This window comes from Carassius auratus, unplaced genomic scaffold, assembly GCF_003368295.1.
Source record: "Carassius auratus strain Wakin unplaced genomic scaffold, ASM336829v1 scaf_tig00014375, whole genome shotgun sequence".
Lineage (NCBI taxonomy): Eukaryota > Metazoa > Chordata > Actinopteri > Cypriniformes > Cyprinidae > Carassius > Carassius auratus.
The window spans coordinates 37,777-60,165 of record NW_020524494.1 but is presented as its reverse complement, the minus strand read 5'-3'; the positions used below and the strand labels follow the sequence as shown (position 1 = coordinate 60,165).

The window sequence follows — 22,389 nt, the reverse complement described above, 5'->3', positions numbered from 1 at the left end:
AATATCTATTAGTCAGAATTTTAACCTTACCTAAATGAACTTATCACCCCAAAGATGGAAAGTTCAAAAGAAGAAAGTAAGTCAAACAGCATTGGAACGAGGGTGAGTAAATGTCGTTATTAGAATTTTAAGAAATATTATAAGTAATATTAGTTATAAGATCGTGTATATGTGAAATTGAAATTTATGCATCATCTGAAGCTGAATAAATGATCTCTCCATTGATGGTGTGGTTTGTTCGGAGGACAATATTTGTCTGAGAAACAACTATTTAAAAAAACATCTGGAATCCGAAGGAGCAAAAAAATCGAAATGTTGAGAAAATCATTCTTTAAAGTTGTTAAAACTAAGTTCTTAGCAATGCATATTACTAATATGAAATTACGTTTTGATATATTTACGGTGGGAAATTTACAAAATATCTTCATGGAACATGATCTTTACTTAATATCTTAATGATTTCGACATACAAAACCTATAATTGTGACCCACACAATTGTATTGTTGTCTATTGCTACTTCAGACTGGTAGTGTGCTGCAGAGGGAACTGCTGGACTCACACCACAGCTCGTAGTAGTAGGTGCAGCAGCCCGTCTCCTGACAGCAGTGTCCGGTCTGACAGAGGTAGCCGCTAGCGCTGTTGGTGCCAGGACAGTAGCGAGGGCTTCCCAGGAGAGGCACTGTCCCTGAACTGTGGTACTCCATGCCCTGCAGCAGGGCGTGGCGCCACCGAAACACTCGCTGCTCCTCTTCCTCCAGAACTGCTGCTATGGCCACACCGCTTGAGCCTTTCAGGAGCAGAGCAGACCAGAAAACGCCAACTTAAGATTCACTGCTTGATATGTCCCGCCCCCTTTTAATTTATATCACCATGTGGGACATAGCTTTTTCGTACAGAAAATACTAATTCTGTGAACAAGTGACCCATTTCAGATGTGAAGCTGCATCTATATATAGTGTGGGGGGCGGGACGCTTCGTATTATAGAGAGCATCTGATTGGACAGAAAGTTTGAAGAGAAGCTGTGCAGGATGATGTCATCAAAATAGTTGATCCATATTGAAGAAAGTGAGAGACTGTACATTTTGAATGTTTGTATCTTTGTTTGTATGTTTTGTCATTGTTTTGGAGCAAACTGGCTTATAGATAATTTTCAGGCTAACATATTCATACTGAAAGCCAAAAACATCTATATTGATTTCATGTGGACTTTAATATACTGATTTAAAAAATAATAATAATAATAACATTACATTACAGAGGTAAAATAGATTCTAAAAATGTTTAATATAATATAATATAATATAATATAATATAATATAATATAATATAATATAATATAATATAATATAATATGGATATATTAAATATTCTGGCTAATTTTATCATGATTTCAGTTACAAATAATTGTGTAATACAGTTATTATAGAAAACTAAACTAAACCAAAAATAATGGTTAACTGAAATAAAATATTTAAAAAACATTTTTTCTTTATCATTCTTTTATCTATAGGCAACATTTGTCATATTTCTCATTTTCATAATAGATTAAATTGATGCAAAATAACGAATAAAAAAACTATAAACATTAAAAATGGACAAAAAACACAATAACATGGTAATACTTTAAATAAGATTCCATTTGTTAACATTTACTACATACAACCACAACGTCAACAAACTAACGATGAAAATAATTCTAAAGCATGTTCATTTTAACATTTACTAATGCATTAATAAAATCTAAATTGTACAATGAAAACAGTTGCATTTTTATTAGCTAACATTAAAGATGAATAAATAACAATGTGTTATTAGTGTTAGCTAATGCATAACTAATGCATAATTAAATAGGATATTATTGAAAGTGTTACAAACTACATTACTCCAACTTTGACTAAAATTGAAATGAAAGCGGAAAATATAAAGAGAAAAAACGAATTCCAAATATTCATAAAAACAATAACAGTATCTCAATGATACTAAAATTACACGGTAGTTTAGTGTACAGTGAAAAACATGTTCAATTACAAGAGTCAAAGAAAATAGTTGTGCAAAACTAAATTACTTAGCAATTGCTTTCTGACATTATACCAGGACTTGTAATAAGAACACAAACATGTGAATATCTAACACGCGTGTTAGGCTTGTTGTTAGTTCCTTTACCTGGTGAAGGACACAGGTGTCCATATATGCTGTCAGGATCATCTACAAACGACAACAAAGACAAATTAATTAACATCATTTTATCCTCAGCTACGATCTTATCAACGCAAATAGGCTTTTAAAACATTTGATGCGACACATTACGTGTTATATGTGTAATATATGAAAGCTGTTATTAGACTTGCATTCCGCATTAAACCAGTGCATGCAATCAAACTCTGAACATTACAGCAACAAATGTTTCCGTCTATGAAAACGATTAAACAGGCCCAAGCGGATGCATTAGAAAAAAGCTACATGCATTCCAGTGTTAAGCTTCAGTTTAGTGATGCGTTATGCACCCGCGGTAATAATAATCACACAGTTGCATCGATGATATAAATGCACCGACCGTGTTATTATTATTATATGTAGCGAACGGCCTGTAATGAAGTCTCTGTGCGTTCTGATTCGCTCATTTCTTCGGATTCTGCACCGACCGTCTCTCTCCGTCCGCCATGTCCGCCAGCTTCAGCCACCGCATCACGCACGAGATCTCACCGAAAACAACCGAAGAGCACGGTAAACGCTTAGCTGCTTACCTATGTGTTAAACTCAAATACATCATCACATCCTTACAACAGACGGAGCGAGGATGCAGACATAACGCCAGGAACGTTTATCGGATCCTACGCTGATTGGCTGGAGGGGGGAGGAAGCGGGCCAATCGGAGCAGACGAGCGTTTCTCCTAGCAACAGCTGAAGAGGATGAGACCGCAGATCGTTCAACAACCACAGAAAGCATCAGACGGTTTAGTTTATTGTATGGAAATATAATATTGTTTATAAAACGTATCCATATAAAAGTTTTACATAGCTATATTATAATCATAATTGCTATATCATAATTGCTGTGATGCAATTTGCAAACGTAGGCTGATATAGATACATATATAAGATATCTGATGTGGTATCCTATATTTATTCTAAAAACACGTCAGTGCATGTTTATATTATAACGAAATATAAAAGATAGATATGTATTTAGAAAAGTAGCATAAAATATACACATGTATTTTTGTACATAGCCTGTTTAATAAAGTTGTATATATAAAAACTAGCATATATACAAACCTTATAGGCTATAATATACTAGCCTATATTGCTTATAATACCATATATGAATCAACTGCTACTAACATGGGAAATTATATCATAAAGATATAACTAGACTATACATCTTGGGTAGCCTATTGTTTATTAATTATATCTTCTTCTCCCCATATGTACGTATGTACGTAAATATTTATCATTTTTCATTTTCGTGGATATCCCTTACGAAAAATAACCATGGTTTTATTATAGTAAAACTGTAGTAACCCATGGTTTTTTGGCGTGTTGACTACCATTTGCATAACCACAGATTTACTACAAATACCATGGTAAAACTATGGTTAATTTAGCAAAACCATGGTTAATTTGTGGTTACCATGGTTTAACTATAGTAACCATGGTTTTTTGGTTTTATTTGTAGTAAAACCATGGTTAATTTTCATAACCTAGGCCTATTTGACAAAAATATTTTAGAAAATATCTCCAAGGTGTTTTATTAGTAAGTGTTTAAAGTATTTTTTTTTTCATGGTTAATATTAAAATGGTTTGTTGTTTATATTTATTATCTTTTTAATCGAGTTCAAAAAGACCGTTGGGGCGGAGTTCCGCCGCGCGCCCCCTTTTTATTCTGTGAGGAATAAAAAAGGCACGCTTTTTTGTCTCACAAATTTATAAGTTCAAAAGTGAGTTACAAACTCAAGGAAAACGATACATATCATTTGTTTGTGAGTTCATGCAGGTGAGTCTAAAAGCTGCACTGATTGAAAATATGGTTGTTGTTTCCGTGTGAAATGAGTGCCATCTGGAGAAGGGTATTACTGCACAACCGGAGGCTGCAGTTTCAGGACCGCAATTCTGGGACCGCAGCTTTAGGACCCTAGTATTTTTGTGACAGCGCCACCTGCTGTACTGGATCAACACTAATTAAAGATGGACGACGTGGACAGCAGTCAGACGGTGAGTAGCGATATTTAATTAAGTTTTATTTTATAACGTTTAAACGGTGCAAAATTTACATAGTGAGAACTGCTACCTATGAATTAATAATTAATTCCCACCAAATTAATAATTTGTGACCTAGTTTTATAAATTACTACGACGTTAATTCGTGGCTATGATTTCATAAATCCTTGTTGCGTTTTAATGACGAAGTAGTATAAGTGAATCTAGCCTGCACATTAATTAAACTTATCAGATGACAAGAGCATGGTTGACGTAAGGTTTGTAAGATTTACCTGCAGCTTAATGTATTAGTGTGAATACTGGCTTAATAGTCATTGTTTTACCATATTTATGTATAAAATATATTTCATAATTAAACTTCACTGACTGCCTAGTTGCAGTATGTGTTAGCCTGTTGTTTTGGCATTGTGTTGCAATGATAAATGAGGCATTTGGCAATTTTAATAGCTTGTTACAATTTGGCCTAATCTGCAGGTCTACTCCACATACAGTTATACATTGCTATCATGTGTTAGTTTCTGTCATGTTCTGCATGGCCAATATGAAGTGATTTTATGGATTCGATTAGGCTCATTGTAGGACGGATGATTAAAAAAGGCACTAGGGATATATTCATGATCTCAAAATATTCTAACAAGTATACTCTCTCTTTTTCAAGATAGATATAACAATCAAAAAGGGAAATCCCTGCCCGAATTGAAGAGATGCACCACATGCTGCAAGGACTTTCACTTTTCATATATATATATTCCAGTAGAATATGTTAAACAAATGTTTCTTATTTATCTCTCTGTCTCTCGCTCTCTCTTTCTCTAGAGTTGAAGCCTACAGCCATTCTATTCATGCAGCAACTGATGGAAACGGGGTTCACTTTGGTGCTGTTGTGATGTTGTCGCAAATATGACATATATATATATATATACAGTACAGACCAAAAGTTTTTTTCTCATTCAAAGAGTTTTCTTTATTTTCATGACTATGAAAATTGTAGATTCACACTGAAGGCATCAAAACTATGAATTAACACATGTGGAATTATATATGGAATTATATGCATAACAAAAAAGTGTGAAACAACTGAAAATATGTCATATTGTAGGTTCTTCTTTTGCTTTGATTACTGCTTTGCACACTCTTGGCATTCTCTTGATGAACTTCAAGAGGTAGTCACCTGAAATGGTCTTCAACAGTCTTGAAGGAGTTCTCCGAGAGATGCTTAGCACTTGTTGGCCCTTTTGCCTTCTGTCTGCGGTCCAGCTTACCCCTAAACCATCTGGATTGGGTTCAGGTCCGGTGACTGTGGAGGCCAGGTCATCTGGCGCAGCACCCCATCACTCTCCTTCTTGCTCAAATAGCTCTTGATGCCTTCAGTGTGACTCGACAATTGTCAGAGTCATGAAAATAAAGAAAACTCTTTGAATAAAAAGGTGTGTCCAAACTTTTGGTCTGTACTTTGTGTGTATATATATATATGTATATAAATAAACATTCTTGAATCATTCTTGTGTCTTGTCTTGCCTCTCAACAACTTTTAAAATATTGGCAGTAATTTAGTGACTCCATACGCTGATTCCAACTTTAACTTACCTGATAATGAGCTAATTCACCTTAAGGAGGTTAATCAATATACTGTATAATTCAAGACACTAAAACTTTTAAGGTTCTTAATTTTTTACAATTGTTTTACAATTGATACATCAATTTTACAAAATTGATATTTCATTTATATTTTGTGTAAATTCATGTTTAAATTTAAAATTGTGACTCAAAGCACACTTAGTAATTAACCTCTGCTGCATTTTGAATCAAAAATCACATTTAAAAACATGCTACTGAGATTAATATTTTGATGCTATATACAAAGTAACGTGACAGCAAACTAAACCAACGGTACTAGAACTGCGTTCCTGAAACTGCAGCCATCGCTATATTGGCCAGTACGGTAGATGGCGCTGTCAGGAAAAACTAGGGTCCTAGAACTGCGGCCCAGATCTGCGGTCCTGAATCTGCAGCCTCCGGTTGTGCAGGAACATACTATTGGCCATCTGCTGTATAGAGCGGATTCATTTCTCAATATTGAATTTATTTCAGAACAGGATGACAGTATTCAATAACGTCCATATCTCAAAAAGATAACATTTAATGTCTAAAATCTGATAGCTTATAAAATAACGAGTACGTTGTTTCAATATATATTATATCACAAGCTTGAGTATTATGAACAAAGAATTGAACAAAGATCAGTTGTTTTGTGAAAGTTTGTCTAGACCAGGGGCATGTTCAAGATCAAAACGGTGCGCAACGTTTTGCTACGGTTTCCGTGTTGAACGTCATGTTTCCTGGAAACGGCATGCACCGGTGTGCAACGGGGTTTGAGATGCGTTTCCTCTTGTTTGGTGGGTGTGTCAGAACTGCAGTCCAATCAGCAGCAACATGTATATAAAGCATGCGGTATTAAAGTGAACTCGCACATTGTCTTCAAGGAAAATAATATAAAAATGTGTTCGTTGCAGCTGGGTTTATCCAACAACTGAGGATGTTAGAGGACATGTTTGTCGTAAGTTTTATTGTAAAAATATATGATATCAACAAAATGATGTAGTTGTTTATATTTTTAGCTTCATTGCAAGTGTATGACATTTGGTATAGAAATAAACAATGGTAATTAAGTGCTTTTCCTACAAATGAGAAAGAAAATACAGGGTATTAAAACCGTTTGAACTACAAATAAAGTCAGTATGTGAGGCTAAATAGATGGCTCCGAAAATTCTTCACAAAGAACACAAATAATGGCCTTCTCAGCTGTCATAGTTGCAACACTTGCGTCATCAGAACAGTGTGTTCAACGCATCGCCGTTTCTGTTTAAAAAACGTTGTGCAACGTTTTGTCGGGGCTGAACGCAGCCCAGGGCTTAATTTGTGCCGGAACAAGGCGGATCTGGCACCTCCGAAATCCGATTTTGGTGGATCCCCCTCCTCCAGGGGCAGCGTTTCCGTATGGCAGACAGAGAATAGCAAGATATGTGCCGTGAAAATGATCAAAAATTAACATCTCTATTATAATTCGTTATTATTATTTTAAATCACAGGGTTTTAGAAATATTTAACCAATGATAAGTATTTAAAAGAAGCTTGTAAAACTTCGTAATTCCATTGGATCCTCAAGCTCTCGCGAAACCCCATCACTTCACGCGCCTCCACTCAGATTGACGCGTGCGCACAGCTGGAGGAAACAGATCTCCGCTTATCCGCAAAGCAAGGGTAAACAAATAACTGTTTGAATAGTACCGCATTTTATTTACTCAAACACTGTTAAGGCTATTGTTTTGTGTGTGCTTGAAGACTGGAGAAGTAGGTTTTTTGCCATCTAGCCAAAATACTTTTGTACGTTTTAAATATCCTGCTGTGCATAAGATCTTAATCGTTTATATCATGAGATTTTGGCTAAGTGTATCAAACAACTTTGCGCCAATTACTGAAACAAGAAACAGGTGTTGGTAGTTTGTGCCCAAACCACTCACTTACCGCTCGTCTCCTGATTCTCTCTCCTGCTGCAGACTTCGCTAAACCACGCCCCTCCCCCCCCAACCCCCAACTTTTCTTTGGATAATGGAGACAAGGAGATCTGCCAATAACCCTTTGTTAAGTCCAATGTCTAATAAAAACGAGCCGTGCCTAGCCAATCAAGCAACTTGTCAACCCGCGGCATTGGATACGCGTCAAATTTCGACACAGCATTCACCTTGCGGTAATCCACACAGAACCGGACTGAGCCGTCCGTTTTCGGAAATAAAACTATCGGGCTCGTCCAGTTACTATTGGATTCTTCTATTACCCCCATGTCAAGCATAGCATCTAATTCAGCCTGAACTACTTTTTTCTTGTGCTCAGGTAAGCGATACGGCTGGCTGCGAACTATCACGCCCGGCTCGGTCTCGATATGGTGCTGAACCAGGTTCGTACGGCCCGGTAGGGGCGAGAAGACGTAGGCAAACTCTGCCTGTAATTTTGTTAAATCAGTGAGTTGGGACGGCGAGAGGTGATCTCCCCCTGGGGCCAGGGCGAGGGATTGTGGTTTGACATTCACCTCAGGTCCGAGATCATACTCCCCACCAATCACCATTGCCAACATCACTGATTCCGCATCATTCCATTTTTTTAGGAGGTTGAGGTGATAGATCTGACAGGCCCCATTCCTATCGGACCGCATTACATCATAATCGAGATCTCCGACTTGTCATGCGACCTCAAACGGTCCCTGCCACTTAGCCATTAATTTAGAGCTCGACGTTGGGAGTAATACAAGTACTTTCTTTCCCGGTGCAAATTTGCGTAATCTAGTTCCCCTGTTATATATCTGGCTCTGACGGTCCCAGGCTTGTAACAAATTCTCCACTGACAGCCGCCCCAACGTGTGGAGTTTTGTTCTCAAGTCCAGCACATACTGAATTTCTTTTTGCCCTGAGATGGTCCCTCCTCCCAAGTTTCTCTCAGTACATCCAGCACCCCTCGGGGCTGGCGTCCATAGAGAAGCTCAAAGGGGGAAAACCCCGTGGAGGCTTGTGGGACCTCTCGCACAGCGAATAACAAGGGCTCTAGCCACCTATCCCAATTCTTGGCGTCTTCATGAACAAACTTACGGATCATGGATTTAAGTGTGCGATTAAACTGTTCGACCAGGCCGTCAGTTTGTGGGTGATAGACGCTAGTTCGAATCGATTTAATGCCCAATAATCCATACAGTTCACATAGCGTATGTGACATAAACGCCGTGCCCTGATCGGTGAGGATTTATTTCGGAACCCCCACCCGGGAGATAAGACGAAACAGGGCATCCACAACACTCTTAGCGGAAATGTTGCGGAGGGCCACTGCTTCAAGGTTTCTTGTTGTATAGTCAACTATGACTAATGCAAAGCGATGTCCTCGTGCAGATCGCTCTAATGGGCCGATGAGGTCCATACCAATTCTCTCGAAGGGGACCTGCATTAAGGGAAGAGGGCGCAAAGGCGATTTTGGGGCGGCCGGTGGGTTTACCAACTGACATTCCAGACAAGATGCGCACCACCTGCGCACGTTGTCGTGAATGCCCGGCCAAAAGAAATGGGTCATGAGGCAATTCAGTGTTGCTGCCTGTCCCAAATGGCCCGCCATAGGATTAGAATGAGCAGCATGGAAAAGCATTTCCCTGCGGCTCTTCATAATCAACAACTGGGTTGTATTTACTTTTGTCAGAACGTCTTGGGTCACTCGATACAACCGATCTTTTAAAATGGCAAAATACGGATAGGTTAGCAGGTGGGCAGGTTGGAGAGGCTGGCCATCGATGGAGCGTGTTTTAATGTCTCATCCTGAGACTGCTCCAGAGGAAAGTCATCACGCTCCGAGAGAATAAGTCTCCCGATTTCGCTCGGTTCCTCTGAAGCAGAACCCAGTGGTCCCACCTGCACCCGCGCGGTCTCCTTCCATGCCTTATTTCCTCAAGAGGCATCCGCACACAACGACCACAATAAAACCATAGACGTGGGCCAATTCGTTCCCAAAATTATCGGATGCCAGAGGTGGGGACTAACCGCCACCTCCACACTATGCTTTTGTCCCCGGAATTGAATAACAATTGGGACTACCGGATACTCCACCACATCCCCGTGTACGCACTGCACCTTAACCACGCGGCTTGTATCCAATGCCCCTGGTTGAATCAGGCTTTGATGGATTGAGGTTTGGCCACCGCAGTGGCAGGGAGTGTATTAGAGAATTGGCGCGGAGAGAGTGGAGAAACAGAAGCGCCTGTCCCCTGTCCCCTCTGGGACACGAGGAGGGCCGGGTGGACGGGACCTAGGGAGAGGGACAGGTCGAGAGAGAGACAGGGAGGAGAGAGAGGGAGAGAGAGAGATGTTTGCAGACCCCTGGGCACGCCACCATGTGGTTTTCTGCTTGATGGATGGCCAGTCCAGTAACGTGGGATGGTGGCACTGGACTCACTCGGCTGTCTTCTTCGGTTGCCGAGCAATGAATTGCTCCAGCACCACGAGGTCAATGATGTGTTCCACGTCACTCGCCTCGGCCAGTAGCCACTTGCGGCAGCCGCATGCTTCCGCTGATTTCTTGAACAGTTCTAGGAATACTTCTGGGTCGTCTTGTGGTCCCATCTTGTGGAGGAGTAAGTGAGTGGGCACCGGAACCTCTCGCAGTCCTCCTGCTGGGCTTGAAGGATGCCGTGGAATCGCCGCTCCTGATCCGTTCTCAAGGCCAGCAGGGCCTGGTGTTGCTCCTGATGTAGGGCCACGAGGGATGAAATAACGTCCGAAATGGCGTAGAGGAAGGACTATGCATAGCGGCGGCACTCCTTCTTTCTTTCCCGGGTTTCGGCACCAGTGTAGTAAGTTCGTGGGAGGAAAGGAAGAGGACAAAGGGGTCGGCTGGACTGCTGACGAATTTATTAACTCAAAATAAAACTTAAAATTTACAAACACCAATGGTGACTTTTACTCTGACATCAACACAGACACGATCGCACAACACTTCCGGTTCACTCGTTCCGGTTCCGTTTCCGGTTCACGTCAGCAGTCCGTCTTTCTCTCGACTGCTTCTGTCTCTCCTGGCGTTTTATACTCTCTCCGCGCCAATTACTGAAACAAGAAACAGGTGTTGATAGTTTGTGCCCCTACCACTCACTTACCGCTCGTCTCCTGATTCTCTCTCCCGCTGCAGACTTCGCTAAACCACGCCCCCCCCCCGCCACAGCAGACAAAACATAGATCTCCTCATACGCCGACCAAAGACCTTGTTAACTCCATTTGAGCTTGTTTTTCATATAGCCTGATGTTAGTTGCACCTGTCTGATACAACACAAGCAGTGTTGTTTAATTATTGATTTTTCTGCCTTTTCTTTCTTTCCCCCTCTATTTAGTAGTTTTGTATTGCAGCGCGGTCGCTTTAGTACAGACAATAATGTTGCAATAATGCAATAAACAGGCGATTTCCATAATATATGAAACAATTTTGCATTGTTTTTTCTGCAGTGGATTTTCAGAAGGCTCGTGAGTGGAATAAACATGAGGGTCTTCATGCACTGTGACACAGTGACATCTCTGAGTTTCTGAGTCAGAGCGAGATCTGCTGTGGTCTGGTTGATTTGGGCTATACGTCTGCATGTGAACTGAACCAATGTGGTTTTGTTTTGGTTTTGGGTAAATGGACCGCCAGTATATGAGAATTGATCTATTATGATATTAGCGCATCGCTAATGAAAAGCGTGCTCCGAGAGTGTTCGAAGACTGGGTTCGAATGACAGATTTAATCTAATAGTTTGTGTTGATTTATTTTATAATTCAAATCTATGTTAAATTAATGCAGGAATTTCCCTCATTAGAAACTTGAAAGCTCCGAGAATTATTAAAACCATGCGATATAGCTACACCCAGAAATTTAGGACCTGATTAAATATAACTCTTTTACACAGAGATTTGAAAAATAAAATTCAACAACTTTTTCAAAAAGTTTTTAGTCCTGGAAATTGTTGTTTTAAAATCGCATGGCATTCCCATGCATTTCCACACTCTTAAAATCACTTAAACTGGTCCAGCAATGTGTCTGCGCGAGTGTTCCGTTACCTCTTCCTCCTGTAATCACATCCGGATCCGTTACCCCGCTTTGTTCCCGGACCTCGCAATTTACAAATTAATGGTTTAGACTAAATAAATACAGCACTGTTTCTGTTCTTCAAACACTCTAGAAGTGAGATGCAGAGAATTTACCCACTCTTCTGCATATATCTGACACGTATCCTAAATACCTGGGATTATCACATGACAGGAAGTGACGTCATCAATGTAAGTGTCTCCACACCTGTACAAGTTAAAAACGAAAACAGTGGCACCAAACAATGATATGACCCAATGGAGAGAAAATCAGACCTAAACACACATTGATCGCAGTCATTCTAGAGATAGATCATGAAAAAAACACGCTGAAGTAATTCTGTCACACTATTGAAAGCTTGTATTAAAGGTTCACAATCATATCTAACTCTACAGAGGAACAAAATAAAGGTTTCATCTGTTGGCCACTAGAGAAACTCATACACTCCTGCTTTAGGAGCCCTTTTTACTTCATTTAACAGCTCCATGAAATCAGTTTGTGGATTCTCTGAAGAAACAAGAAGCAAGCTATTCGTTTTGCTTTATTTTAGATTAATGGTATGTTTCAAGATGATACATTTGCAAAAACAATGGCACCGTTTGCTACTCAGATGTACATTGATCCCATATTTCTGACTTAAATGATGCATTTACATTTAAAAGTACATTTTTAAAAGATAATTTATACAAAGCAACTTACATTACAGTGCATTCAAAATACATACGTGCTACAAAATAATAAGTCTGTGCAATTAATTAATTTTCCACATAGCACACATGTGATTTAGTTTTGCATGTTTGAGCTTCTTTACAAACCTGTTATCCAACAAAGATTTTTGCCATTTATGTTTTCAGTTTTGTGTATTATAGTCAAATATTGTTATTACAATAGTACTTTCTTATTTTGTTTAATGTGTTTATTTAGTAATGATAATCAATGTACTTATTGTTAGTTATATTGATATATAAAAACAAAATGTTTGGCCAAATTGTGCAGCTCTACAAACAAGCGCTGTAATATTTTTTGGCCATTTTTGACAAATAAAGAAGATGTTTGTCTGAAAAGGTGTTTCTGAGTGTATGTATCCTGTTCTATGTGCACTGCCTCTTTCTCCGGTCAGCATTTTAACAGAGAGCCACAGCTTCTCAGGATGTGGTGATGGAATTAATATAAATATCTCTTTTACTTCTTCTTTTTTTAGAGATGACACATCAACTGTCCTTCAGAGGAAGAAGAGACGGAGAGACATGGCTTCAGACGTGATGTGCTTGTGTGTTGTTCTGCTCTTCTCTGGACTTCAGTTCACAACAGGTACGACTGAACAACAGAACGAGAGAGACTTATTGTCGGTGACAATTTGAGTTATATTTATGTATGCAAGTAGATCGTTGAACTGTTAAACAATTGAAATATGCTCTTGTTTTAATCATAAACTTATTTAATTTTGATCAGTTTCACAAAAAAAGCTCTTTTTAAGTATTTTTACTCCTTTTGTATTTGTATAATTTGCACTGGAATACAAGACAAAAGTACAGATTAACAACAGCACTTTTCGATCCATATTTCCACTTAAGCTGTTTTCATGTAAAATGTATTAAAAATGAATGGAGATCAGTTGAAAGTCGTATTTTCAGACACAACTAATTGTGTTCCAGGATACAGGCCAGAAAACAATCCGTTGCAATACCACTTGATTAAAAACACATAAAAAGTGGTAGTTTGCAGATAACACCGAATCATGTCCAATACTGTATATCCAACGTCTGAGTACAAACACAGCATTAGACATTTACATTTAGAGCACACATTGACATTTGTGATTTAAGAATATTCAGATATTTGTTCTGTAAAAAACGAGATGATGATCATATTTGCACAGAGAAATACAGATGTTTCAGCAGATGTTTTGTGTTTTTGTAGGCTGTGCAGTAGAGTTTTCACACATCATGTGTTCTCCAGGAGAGTCTGTGCTGCTGCCCTGCAGGGATATAAACTCACATCTCACTGAAGTCCAGTGGTGGATTGGTGATTCTCAGACCCACACTCTTCATTACTCAGTGTCTCCTCTGGACGCTATTAAGGGTCAGCGATACAAAGACAGAGTTCAGATTCAGGGGAATCTCTCGCTGTCCATCACTCGACTCAATGTAGACGACGCAGGAATGTACTGGTGTAAAACAACAGAGGCTGATAAAATGAGGAATGTTCTTCTACATGTTGAAGGTGAGGAATGTTAGATTTCATAATAATACAAACCAAAACATAAGACACTTAAGACGAGACCTCACAAACTTTTATTGGTCACTTTTGAGATTTTGGGTTATTTGGCTTTTCATAAGTGTTGTTTCAAACTAATGGAGAGAAAACATTAAAAAAGTGTTCCTTCTTCTCTAAGTGTTGATTTTATTGTACTTTGTCTATTTGTGAGTAGATTTCAACTCCAATCCATTTCTCCAGCAGCACTTAAGCACTTACACACACCATTACTTTTATTCATATCAATATTCTGAAGGATTATATTGTGTGTGTGCGCGTGTGTGTGTGCGCGTGTGTGTGTGTTTGTGTGTGTGTGTGTGTGTGTGTGTGTGTGTATATTTATATATATACACTCACACTGGGTACGCAAAGTTTTCAGACCCCTTTAAATTTTTCACACTTTGTTATATTACAGCCATTTGCTAAGATCATTTAAGTTAATTTTTCCTCCTCACTGTACACACAGCACCCCATATTGACAGAAAAACACAGAATTGTTGACATTGCACATTTATTAAAAAAGAAAAACGGAAATATCACGTGGTCCTAAGTATTCAGACTCTTTGCTGTGACACTCATATATTTAACTCAGGTGCTGTCCATTTCTTCTGATCGTCCTTGAGACGGTTCTACACCTTCATTTGAGTCCAGCTGTGTTTGGTTATACTGATTGGACTTGATTAGGAAAGCCACACACCTGTCTGCATATGACCTTACAGCTCAGCAAATGAGAAACATGAGGTCCCAGTCGGGGCTTTATGGCAGAGTGGCCCGACGGAAGCCTCTCCTCAGTGAAAGACACATGAAAGCCCCCATGGAGCTTGATAAAAAACACCTGAAGGATTCTCTGGTCTGATGAGACCAAGATAGAACTTTTTGGCCTTAATTCTAAGCAGTTTGTGTGGAGAAAGAAAAAGTGAAGCGACATTCAGCCAAGTATGGTGATCCCTACTCAGAATTTGTGCTCTGCATTTAACCCATCCAAAGTGCACACACACAGAGCAGTGAACACACACACACACACACACTGTGAACACACACCCGGAGCAGTGGGCAGCTATTTATGCTGCGGCGCCCGGGGAGCAGTTGGGGTTTCAATGCCTTGCTCAAGGGCACCTGAGTCGTGTTATTGCCGGCCCCAGATTCAAACCCACAACCCTAGGGTTAGGAGTCAAACTTTGTAACCACTAGGCCACAACTACTTCTTTTGTGGAGAAAACCAGCACTGCTCATCACCTGTCCAATACAGCCCCAACAGTGAAGCATGGTGGTGGCAGCATCAAGCTGTGGGGTGTTTTTCAGCTGCAGGGACAGGACAAACGGTTGCAATCGAGGGAAAGATGAATGCGGTCAAGTGCAGGGATATCCTGGACAAAAAACCTTCTTCAGAGTGCTCAGGACCGGCCGAAGGTTCACCTTCCAACAAGACAATGACCCTAAGCACACCGCTAAAATAACGAAGGAGTGGCACAACAACTCCGTGACTGTTCTTGAATGGCCGAGCCAGAGCCCTGACTTAAACCCAGTTGAGCATCTCTGGAGAGACCTGAAAATGGCTGTCCACCAACGTTTACCATCCAACCTGACAGAACTAGAGAGGATCTGTGAGGAGGAATGGCAGAGGATCCCCAAATCCAGGTGTGGAAAATCCTGGTTATTGCATCTTTCCCAAAAAGACTCATGGCTGTATGAGATCAAAAGGGTGCTTCTTCTAAATACTGAGCAAAGGGTCTGAATACTTAGGACCACATGATATTTGTAATATAGTCTTTCTTTTTTAATACATGTGCAAAAATGTCAACAATTCCGTTTTTTTCTGTCAATATGGGGTGCTGTGTGTACATTAATGAGGAAAAAAATTACTTAAATGATTTTAGCAAATGGCTGCAATATAACAAAGAGTGAAAAATGTAAGGGGGTCTGAATAGTTTCCGTACACACTGTGTGTAATGTGTATATATATATATATATATATATATATATATATATATATATATATATATATATATATATATATATATATTAGGGGTGTAACGATACGCGTATTCGTATTGAACCGTTCGGTACGACGCTTTCGGTTCGGTACGCGGTACGTATTATGTATACCGAACGGTTCGTTGGAGTAATTAATTATATTTGGAAAAAAAAAAAAAAACAGTAACAGGCAACGCCCCTGACACTCCCGAAGAAGAAAAAAACACCATCTTATATGTTTATGTTAGGCTACTCAGCAGGCGCTCGCTCACTCAGTACGCGCTGAAGGCTCGTTGCAAAATAGCCAATGCGTTTAACAGACTAGAAATGAGAAGATCCTCCAATAACCAACAGGTCTGGTGTTTGGGTGCACTTTGGATTCCCTTTAAGCTATAATGGTGATGGCAAGAGAGTGGTGGATAAAAAAACAACGGTATGTCGCATCTGCAACATGACAGGGTACACCAGCGGGATTACAAAAAAAAAAAAAAAAAAACCAGCGGGAATATCTGGGATATATGCGTCAGTACTATCTGGGAAAAGACGAAAAAAAGGAGAAACATGCACGCAGCTTACAGGGAATCCAACCCAAACACCAGACCTGTTGGTTATTTTAGGATCTTATATTCTGGTCTGTTAAATGCATTAGACATTTTGCAACGAGCCTTCAGCGCGTGCTGAGTGAGCGAGCGCCTTAGGGGCCGTTCACATATCGTGCCTAAAAACGCGTGGAAAACGCTAAGCACGTCTTTCTCCTCCTTTCCAAAGCGCTCGGGCAGAAGCGCTCATGAGGCGTCTGTCTTTGCTAAGCAACAATGACGTGCTCTCTCCATGAGACGCGGAAATTTCAGCGAAGGATAAATGGATTTGCAGCTCTAAAAATCGCTTGCAGTAGCTCTGCTACTGAATTTATTTCAAAATTGCAATCCATATACAACTATGATCAGCTGTTCCTTCATCTTGGCTGAGCTCTCAACGTTGTTACGGGAAAGGATGAAGCTGATTGGTTGGTTCTTGTCACATGACCCGCGGTGCGCTTGCGGCATTCTGAAAAGTTGAGATGTTTTTACATTTTGCTGTATCTAAAACGTATCGAACCGAACCGAACCGAACCGTGACATCAGTGTATCGTATCGAACCGAACCATGAATTTTGTGAACCGTTACACCCCTAATATATATATATATATATATATGTGTGTGTGTGTGTGTGTGTATGGACTGATAAAAAGAGAAATGCTACTGAATTTTGAAACTTTTGGCTTCATTGAATGTTCAGATTTGTGCAAATTATTGTAAATTACTACAGTTGATTAGATAATGTTTCATTTGCATATTTAAATATAACATTTCAGAAAACTTGTAATACAAAAAAGTTTTTAAACTCTTAAAGTGTGAGATAGCTACTATACAAAACAGAGTATTGAAGAATATAATATTTTACATAAAAATTTATTTTATAGTGTTTATAATTATGAATTAATAGTAAAAAAAATGGCCATAGTAAAAATGTTTTAGTGTGTGTCTGTTACTTTGTGTGCTTGTGTGTGTGTGTGTGTGTGTGTGTTCTTACTTTTATTATTTATTACACATTCATGTAAATAACACAAGTTTTCATGACTGTTGGTGTGTTAAAGTGGATGAAGCGTATAGTTTAAATCGAACCAGCAGAGTATTTTAACAGTGTTGTAATGTCAGATACATTATATTTATCATGATATATATAATGAAAAGGATGTTTCTGTTTTGTGTCTGCAGGTTGTTCTATATCAGGGAATGAAGGATCAGTGGAGATCAGCAGATATTCAGGGGAATCTGTGCTTCTGTCCTGTTTGGTCAAATGTAGCGGCCGTCATGAACCAGATTCAGAGTTCAGATGGAAATTACCAAACTCCAGAGAAATAAACCTGAACATTAACTCTGCTGAACTTAGTCGACTCTATCAGGGCAGATTTCAGATGTTTGATATAAAGTCAGGAAACCTCTCTCTGCTGATCTCTAACCTGACTGAGGAAGATGAAGGACTGTATTCCTGCTGGAGTAAAGAGAATCAACACAAGAGCTTCAGACTCACTGTTAAAGGTAAAGAAATAATTAATTATTGCATTCAACAGGATGCTTTGCATAATTTGTTTTTGTATTAAGTTAGAATTAGTTTAATATCATTGAGCTACTATTATAATTTTTATTTCTTTTTTTTTTTTTTTTTGTTAAAGTAACCTCTCGGTTACATACGTAACATCAGATGACCGATGAATTGGGATATCAGTTTGATAGATCAGTATACTTCGAGTTTAAACTAAATGAGCCAATGCACATTGGCTTGGAATTATTGCATCGAGCTGCAGATGATCACAGCGCGAGTATAAAAAAGCAGCAGGTGCATTGCATACCATACATAACCAAGACGTTCCCTTTCAGTCGGTCCCTCTCATCGTCACATCATTGACTGACCAATTGGGGATAGGTGAAGGGGTAGGTCAACTAGAACCTCTGCGTCCCGCCCACGGACCAGACATGAAGTTTCTTCAAGGTCTGGATGTGGCTGCCATAGGGTACCCTGTCTCTCAGTTAGTAGCTTCTTCCTCAGAGGAATCCACCAGGGCGGAGCTGCTGTGAGAAACACTAGTTCGGGGAACCATGTCCGTGTGGGTCAATACGGAGAAACAAGCAAGACCTGCTCCTCGTCTACCCTCGACCTTGCACAGTGTCAGGCCCACTGGGGGAAACACATCCTTGTGCAGGCCAGCTGTGTCACCTGAATGTTCCCTTGGTCAGAGAGTAAAACAGCTGGCAGTAAGAGATCTCATCTTGTCATTTGATGTACGCAACGGTTAGCTGTGTTGTGCATTTGGACCAGCACATGCTTGTCTTTTAAGCACTCTTTGAGATAGTCCAAGCCAAAGCTTACTGCAAACAACTTGTGTGCCAGTGCATATGGGGGCCTGTCCATACACCCGACCCTGCGTGCCCGTTGGAAGTGGCCCCCAGCCGGTGGTGGAGGCCTCCGTGTACACCACAGCACGACCCGGTGAGTGCCATGCTTCCACACCCACCTCTGGACTAGGCCATGAAGCCAGTACTGAAGTGGTCTCATATGCAAAAGCATATGATGTAAATGCCGTATGATGCGATGTAATGCTGCAGCTGCCATATGCCCCAGGAGCCTCTGAAATAGTTTCAGTGTAACCGCCGTCCTGCCCTTGAACAAATTCAAGCAGATCAACACCAACCCACGCATGTTCCTCTTTGAGGCGTGCTGTCTCTTCAACTGAATGCAATTCCATACCAAGAAAATAGATCCTCTGCATTGGGAAGAGTTTGCTCATTTCCCAGTTGACCCGAAGACCTGACAGGTTGAGGTGCCGGAGCACTAGGTCCCTGTGCTCGCACAACTGATCTCGAGTCTGTGCTAGTATAAGCCATTTGTCAAGACAGTTGATTATGCGAACACCCTTTTATCTGAAGGGAACAAGATCTGCATCTGTGGCTTTCGTGAAGAAACGAGACAGGGACAGCCTCAAGGGCAGGACCTTGTAATGATATCTCCCTCCGATGCAGTGATCGACATCTGGTCATCTGAATTAGTCCAGCAGGATACCAGTTGTACGCTCTTTGAAGAGGGCCCAGCATGTTCTGTTGGCTGCTCAGCTGGATCGGAGGTGGCAGAGGAGACTAACACCAGAAGCTTCCATGAGCGCACTGAACTCGTAGTCACTTGAAGACACTGTATGGAGCAGAACATTGTTGTCGCTCGGCTCCGAAGTGAAAACCTGGGATGCATTGCACCTGCTGCCTCCTTATACTCACGCTGTGATCAGCTGCAGCTGGATGTAATAATAATAATTGTGTGCCAATGAGCATTGGCTCATTTAGTTTACACTCAAAGTAGATTTTGTTTTTGTGTGTTTTATTTTAAGGTGTTACCCCCCCCCCAAAAAAAAATCCCAAAAAAACTGGATTGTTCAAAGAACTGTCAGAAATAACATTTTAATGATAATTGATTAATGATTAGCAAAACATTGTTTGAACATATTTTTGTCGTTAGGTTAACGATGTAATTTGCACTATTGCAGGTTTTCAGACCAAAGTTCCATGTGTAGAATATCTAAATGGTTAAAAGGGTTAAACTATTCATCCATCCTGCAAAATATTCCTCCATCTGTCTGAATTCAGTACTTCAGTGTGTCCTGCAAAAGAAAAGTATCCATAACACAAAGGTTTCACACTGTTCACAGGATGCACACTGCCAGAGACTGAGCGGGAACCTAAAACCAAGTACAAGGGTGACTCTGTGCTTCTGTCCTGCTCATGTAAAGACCCAAAGACCAATCCTAAGCACTTCAGATGGACCCATGTAGAGTCCAGTGGGACTGAAGTGTCCAGTCAAACTCTGCGGTATAAAGACAGAGTCCACACGTTTCACAAGACGACTCCATCAAATCTGTCTCTGTTGATCTCCAACCTGACCGAAGATGACCAGGGCACTTACAGATGCACAGTTAACAACAAAACATCCGCTCACACCAGACTCATCGTTAAAGGTGAAACTCTTAATCAACTCAATGATTCAAGTTCAGTGTGTTTTAGTCAGTGTTTCTTGAGTCTCTTTATCTTCCTGCAGGCTGTGTTTTATCCAAACATCACATCACCAAGAGCTCCCATCCAGGAGGATCCGTGATTCTTCCATGTTCCTGTGAAGATCCCAAAACCAGACCGGAGCACTTTGAATGGAAGCGAGCAGCTGTGAATGAGACGCTGGTTTCAGACGCTGAGGAGATCAACGGCCGATTCCAGACCATCAGAGATTCTCCTCATAATCTGTTCTTACGGATCTCAAACCTGACCGAGACTGACCGAGGACTGTATGTGTGCTCAGTCAACGGCAAACAATCCAGACACGTCAACCTCACTCTTACAGGTGAAAACACCTCAGATTAGTTCAGATGAGACTGAAATGATTTCAGTGATACATGACTCTCTTTGAGCTTGACAGTGTTACATTGAGACAATGCTTTTAACATAAATGAGGACATTCGTGATCGTGAACTGAATTTTTTCCCGTGTGTTCTCAGATTCTGCTGTTATAAATCCTCTCGATTATCAGTACTATCTGATATTTCTGATCTGTCCGATGCTGCTGCTGGCGACTGGATGCATCTACCGGAGATTTAACCAAAGAGGTTTGAACACACACACTGGACTGTGAGAAACATCAGCTGTGCTTTAGATTGCACTGATGGCTGTTCAAGATGAAGCAAACCTAGAATAAATATCTGGAGTTGTTCTTATTTTACAGCAAGGAAACAAAGGAGAGGAAGCCGACTGATCCAGAGCGATGAGGTAAACTATTCATTGAACATATGTATAACCATATCATGAGTGAGAGAGTTTAACATGTGTGTGTGTGTGTGTGTGTGTGTGATCTCTGCAGGATGACACGTACACAACTTTAGTCTACAGTTCATCTTAGAGACAAAACATCCTTGTGTCTTGCATCCTCGCAGACACAAACACTGAAGAGTGTGCAGAAAGATAAAAACACACACATTTTCAACACACACAGTGACCAACAACGTTTTATTTTCTGTGGCAAAAAATAGTTTCTCTTAAACTTTCCCTTTGTCTATACACATTTTCTATCATTTTCACTCCCACTTACTCTTGTTGTATTATAAATGAATTATATTTTCTAATTCTTAACCGTACTTGGTAATTACTAAATTGTGTCTTCATGACCATGTAAAATTGCATTGTGAAGACATTTTAGTAATGTTTATTCAGTGATATATTTGCATGAATAAGATACTATTATAGTTTTTATTGATATTTTGAATGTTTGAATTTTTATATGTTGTTTATGGTTTTTCTTGTGGTTTTGCTATTATTGTTATTAATAGCAGTATTTTTTAAATATCTAAAATAAATATATTTTTAAATATTTATTAGTTATTAGTTTTAGTTGTTTTGGTACTTCAGTATAGCTAAATGAAAATGATAAATGCTATTTTATTTCTCTCTGAAATAAAATAAGTTATAATGTAGGTTTTTCACATTTTGATTGTTGAAATTTACTTTTTTGTAAAATATGTTTTTATTTTTAGCTGATTATATTGCATATAATATATAATCTATAAGTATATAATATATAATCGTAATGAAAAGATAAACCGAAACATTATTTTTAAAATGTCATTTTGTTGTAGTATTTGGTATTAAACTAATATAATTAAGCATTGTCAAGTCAAGTCTGTTTTATTGTCAATTCTTCCACATGTACAGTACATACATACAGA

The 22,389-nt window shown here is 39.6% G+C and overlaps 1 protein-coding gene and 1 long non-coding RNA gene across 2 annotated transcripts; one reads left to right on the top strand and one right to left on the bottom strand.

Annotated features, from left to right (window-relative positions):
* Positions 1–565: 565 nt before the first annotated feature.
* Positions 566–2,857, bottom strand: LOC113074377 (uncharacterized). The gene is made up of 3 exons (XR_003280635.1): positions 2,557–2,857; positions 2,166–2,207; positions 566–788 (listed from the first exon to the last, which is right to left on the bottom strand). It is a non-coding gene; the product is annotated as an uncharacterized LOC113074377 (long non-coding RNA).
* A 10,166-nt stretch (positions 2,858–13,023) lies between these two features.
* Positions 13,024–21,871, top strand: LOC113074376 (carcinoembryonic antigen-related cell adhesion molecule 5-like). The gene is made up of 8 exons (XM_026247212.1): positions 13,024–13,175; positions 13,785–14,087; positions 17,852–18,175; positions 20,332–20,637; positions 20,718–21,014; positions 21,169–21,276; positions 21,393–21,436; positions 21,528–21,871. The coding sequence occupies exons 1-8, from the start codon at positions 13,112–13,114 to the stop codon at positions 21,564–21,566; spliced, it is 1,485 nt and encodes a 494-aa protein (XP_026102997.1). The 5' UTR covers positions 13,024–13,111; the 3' UTR covers positions 21,567–21,871.
* Positions 21,872–22,389: the final 518 nt, after the last annotated feature.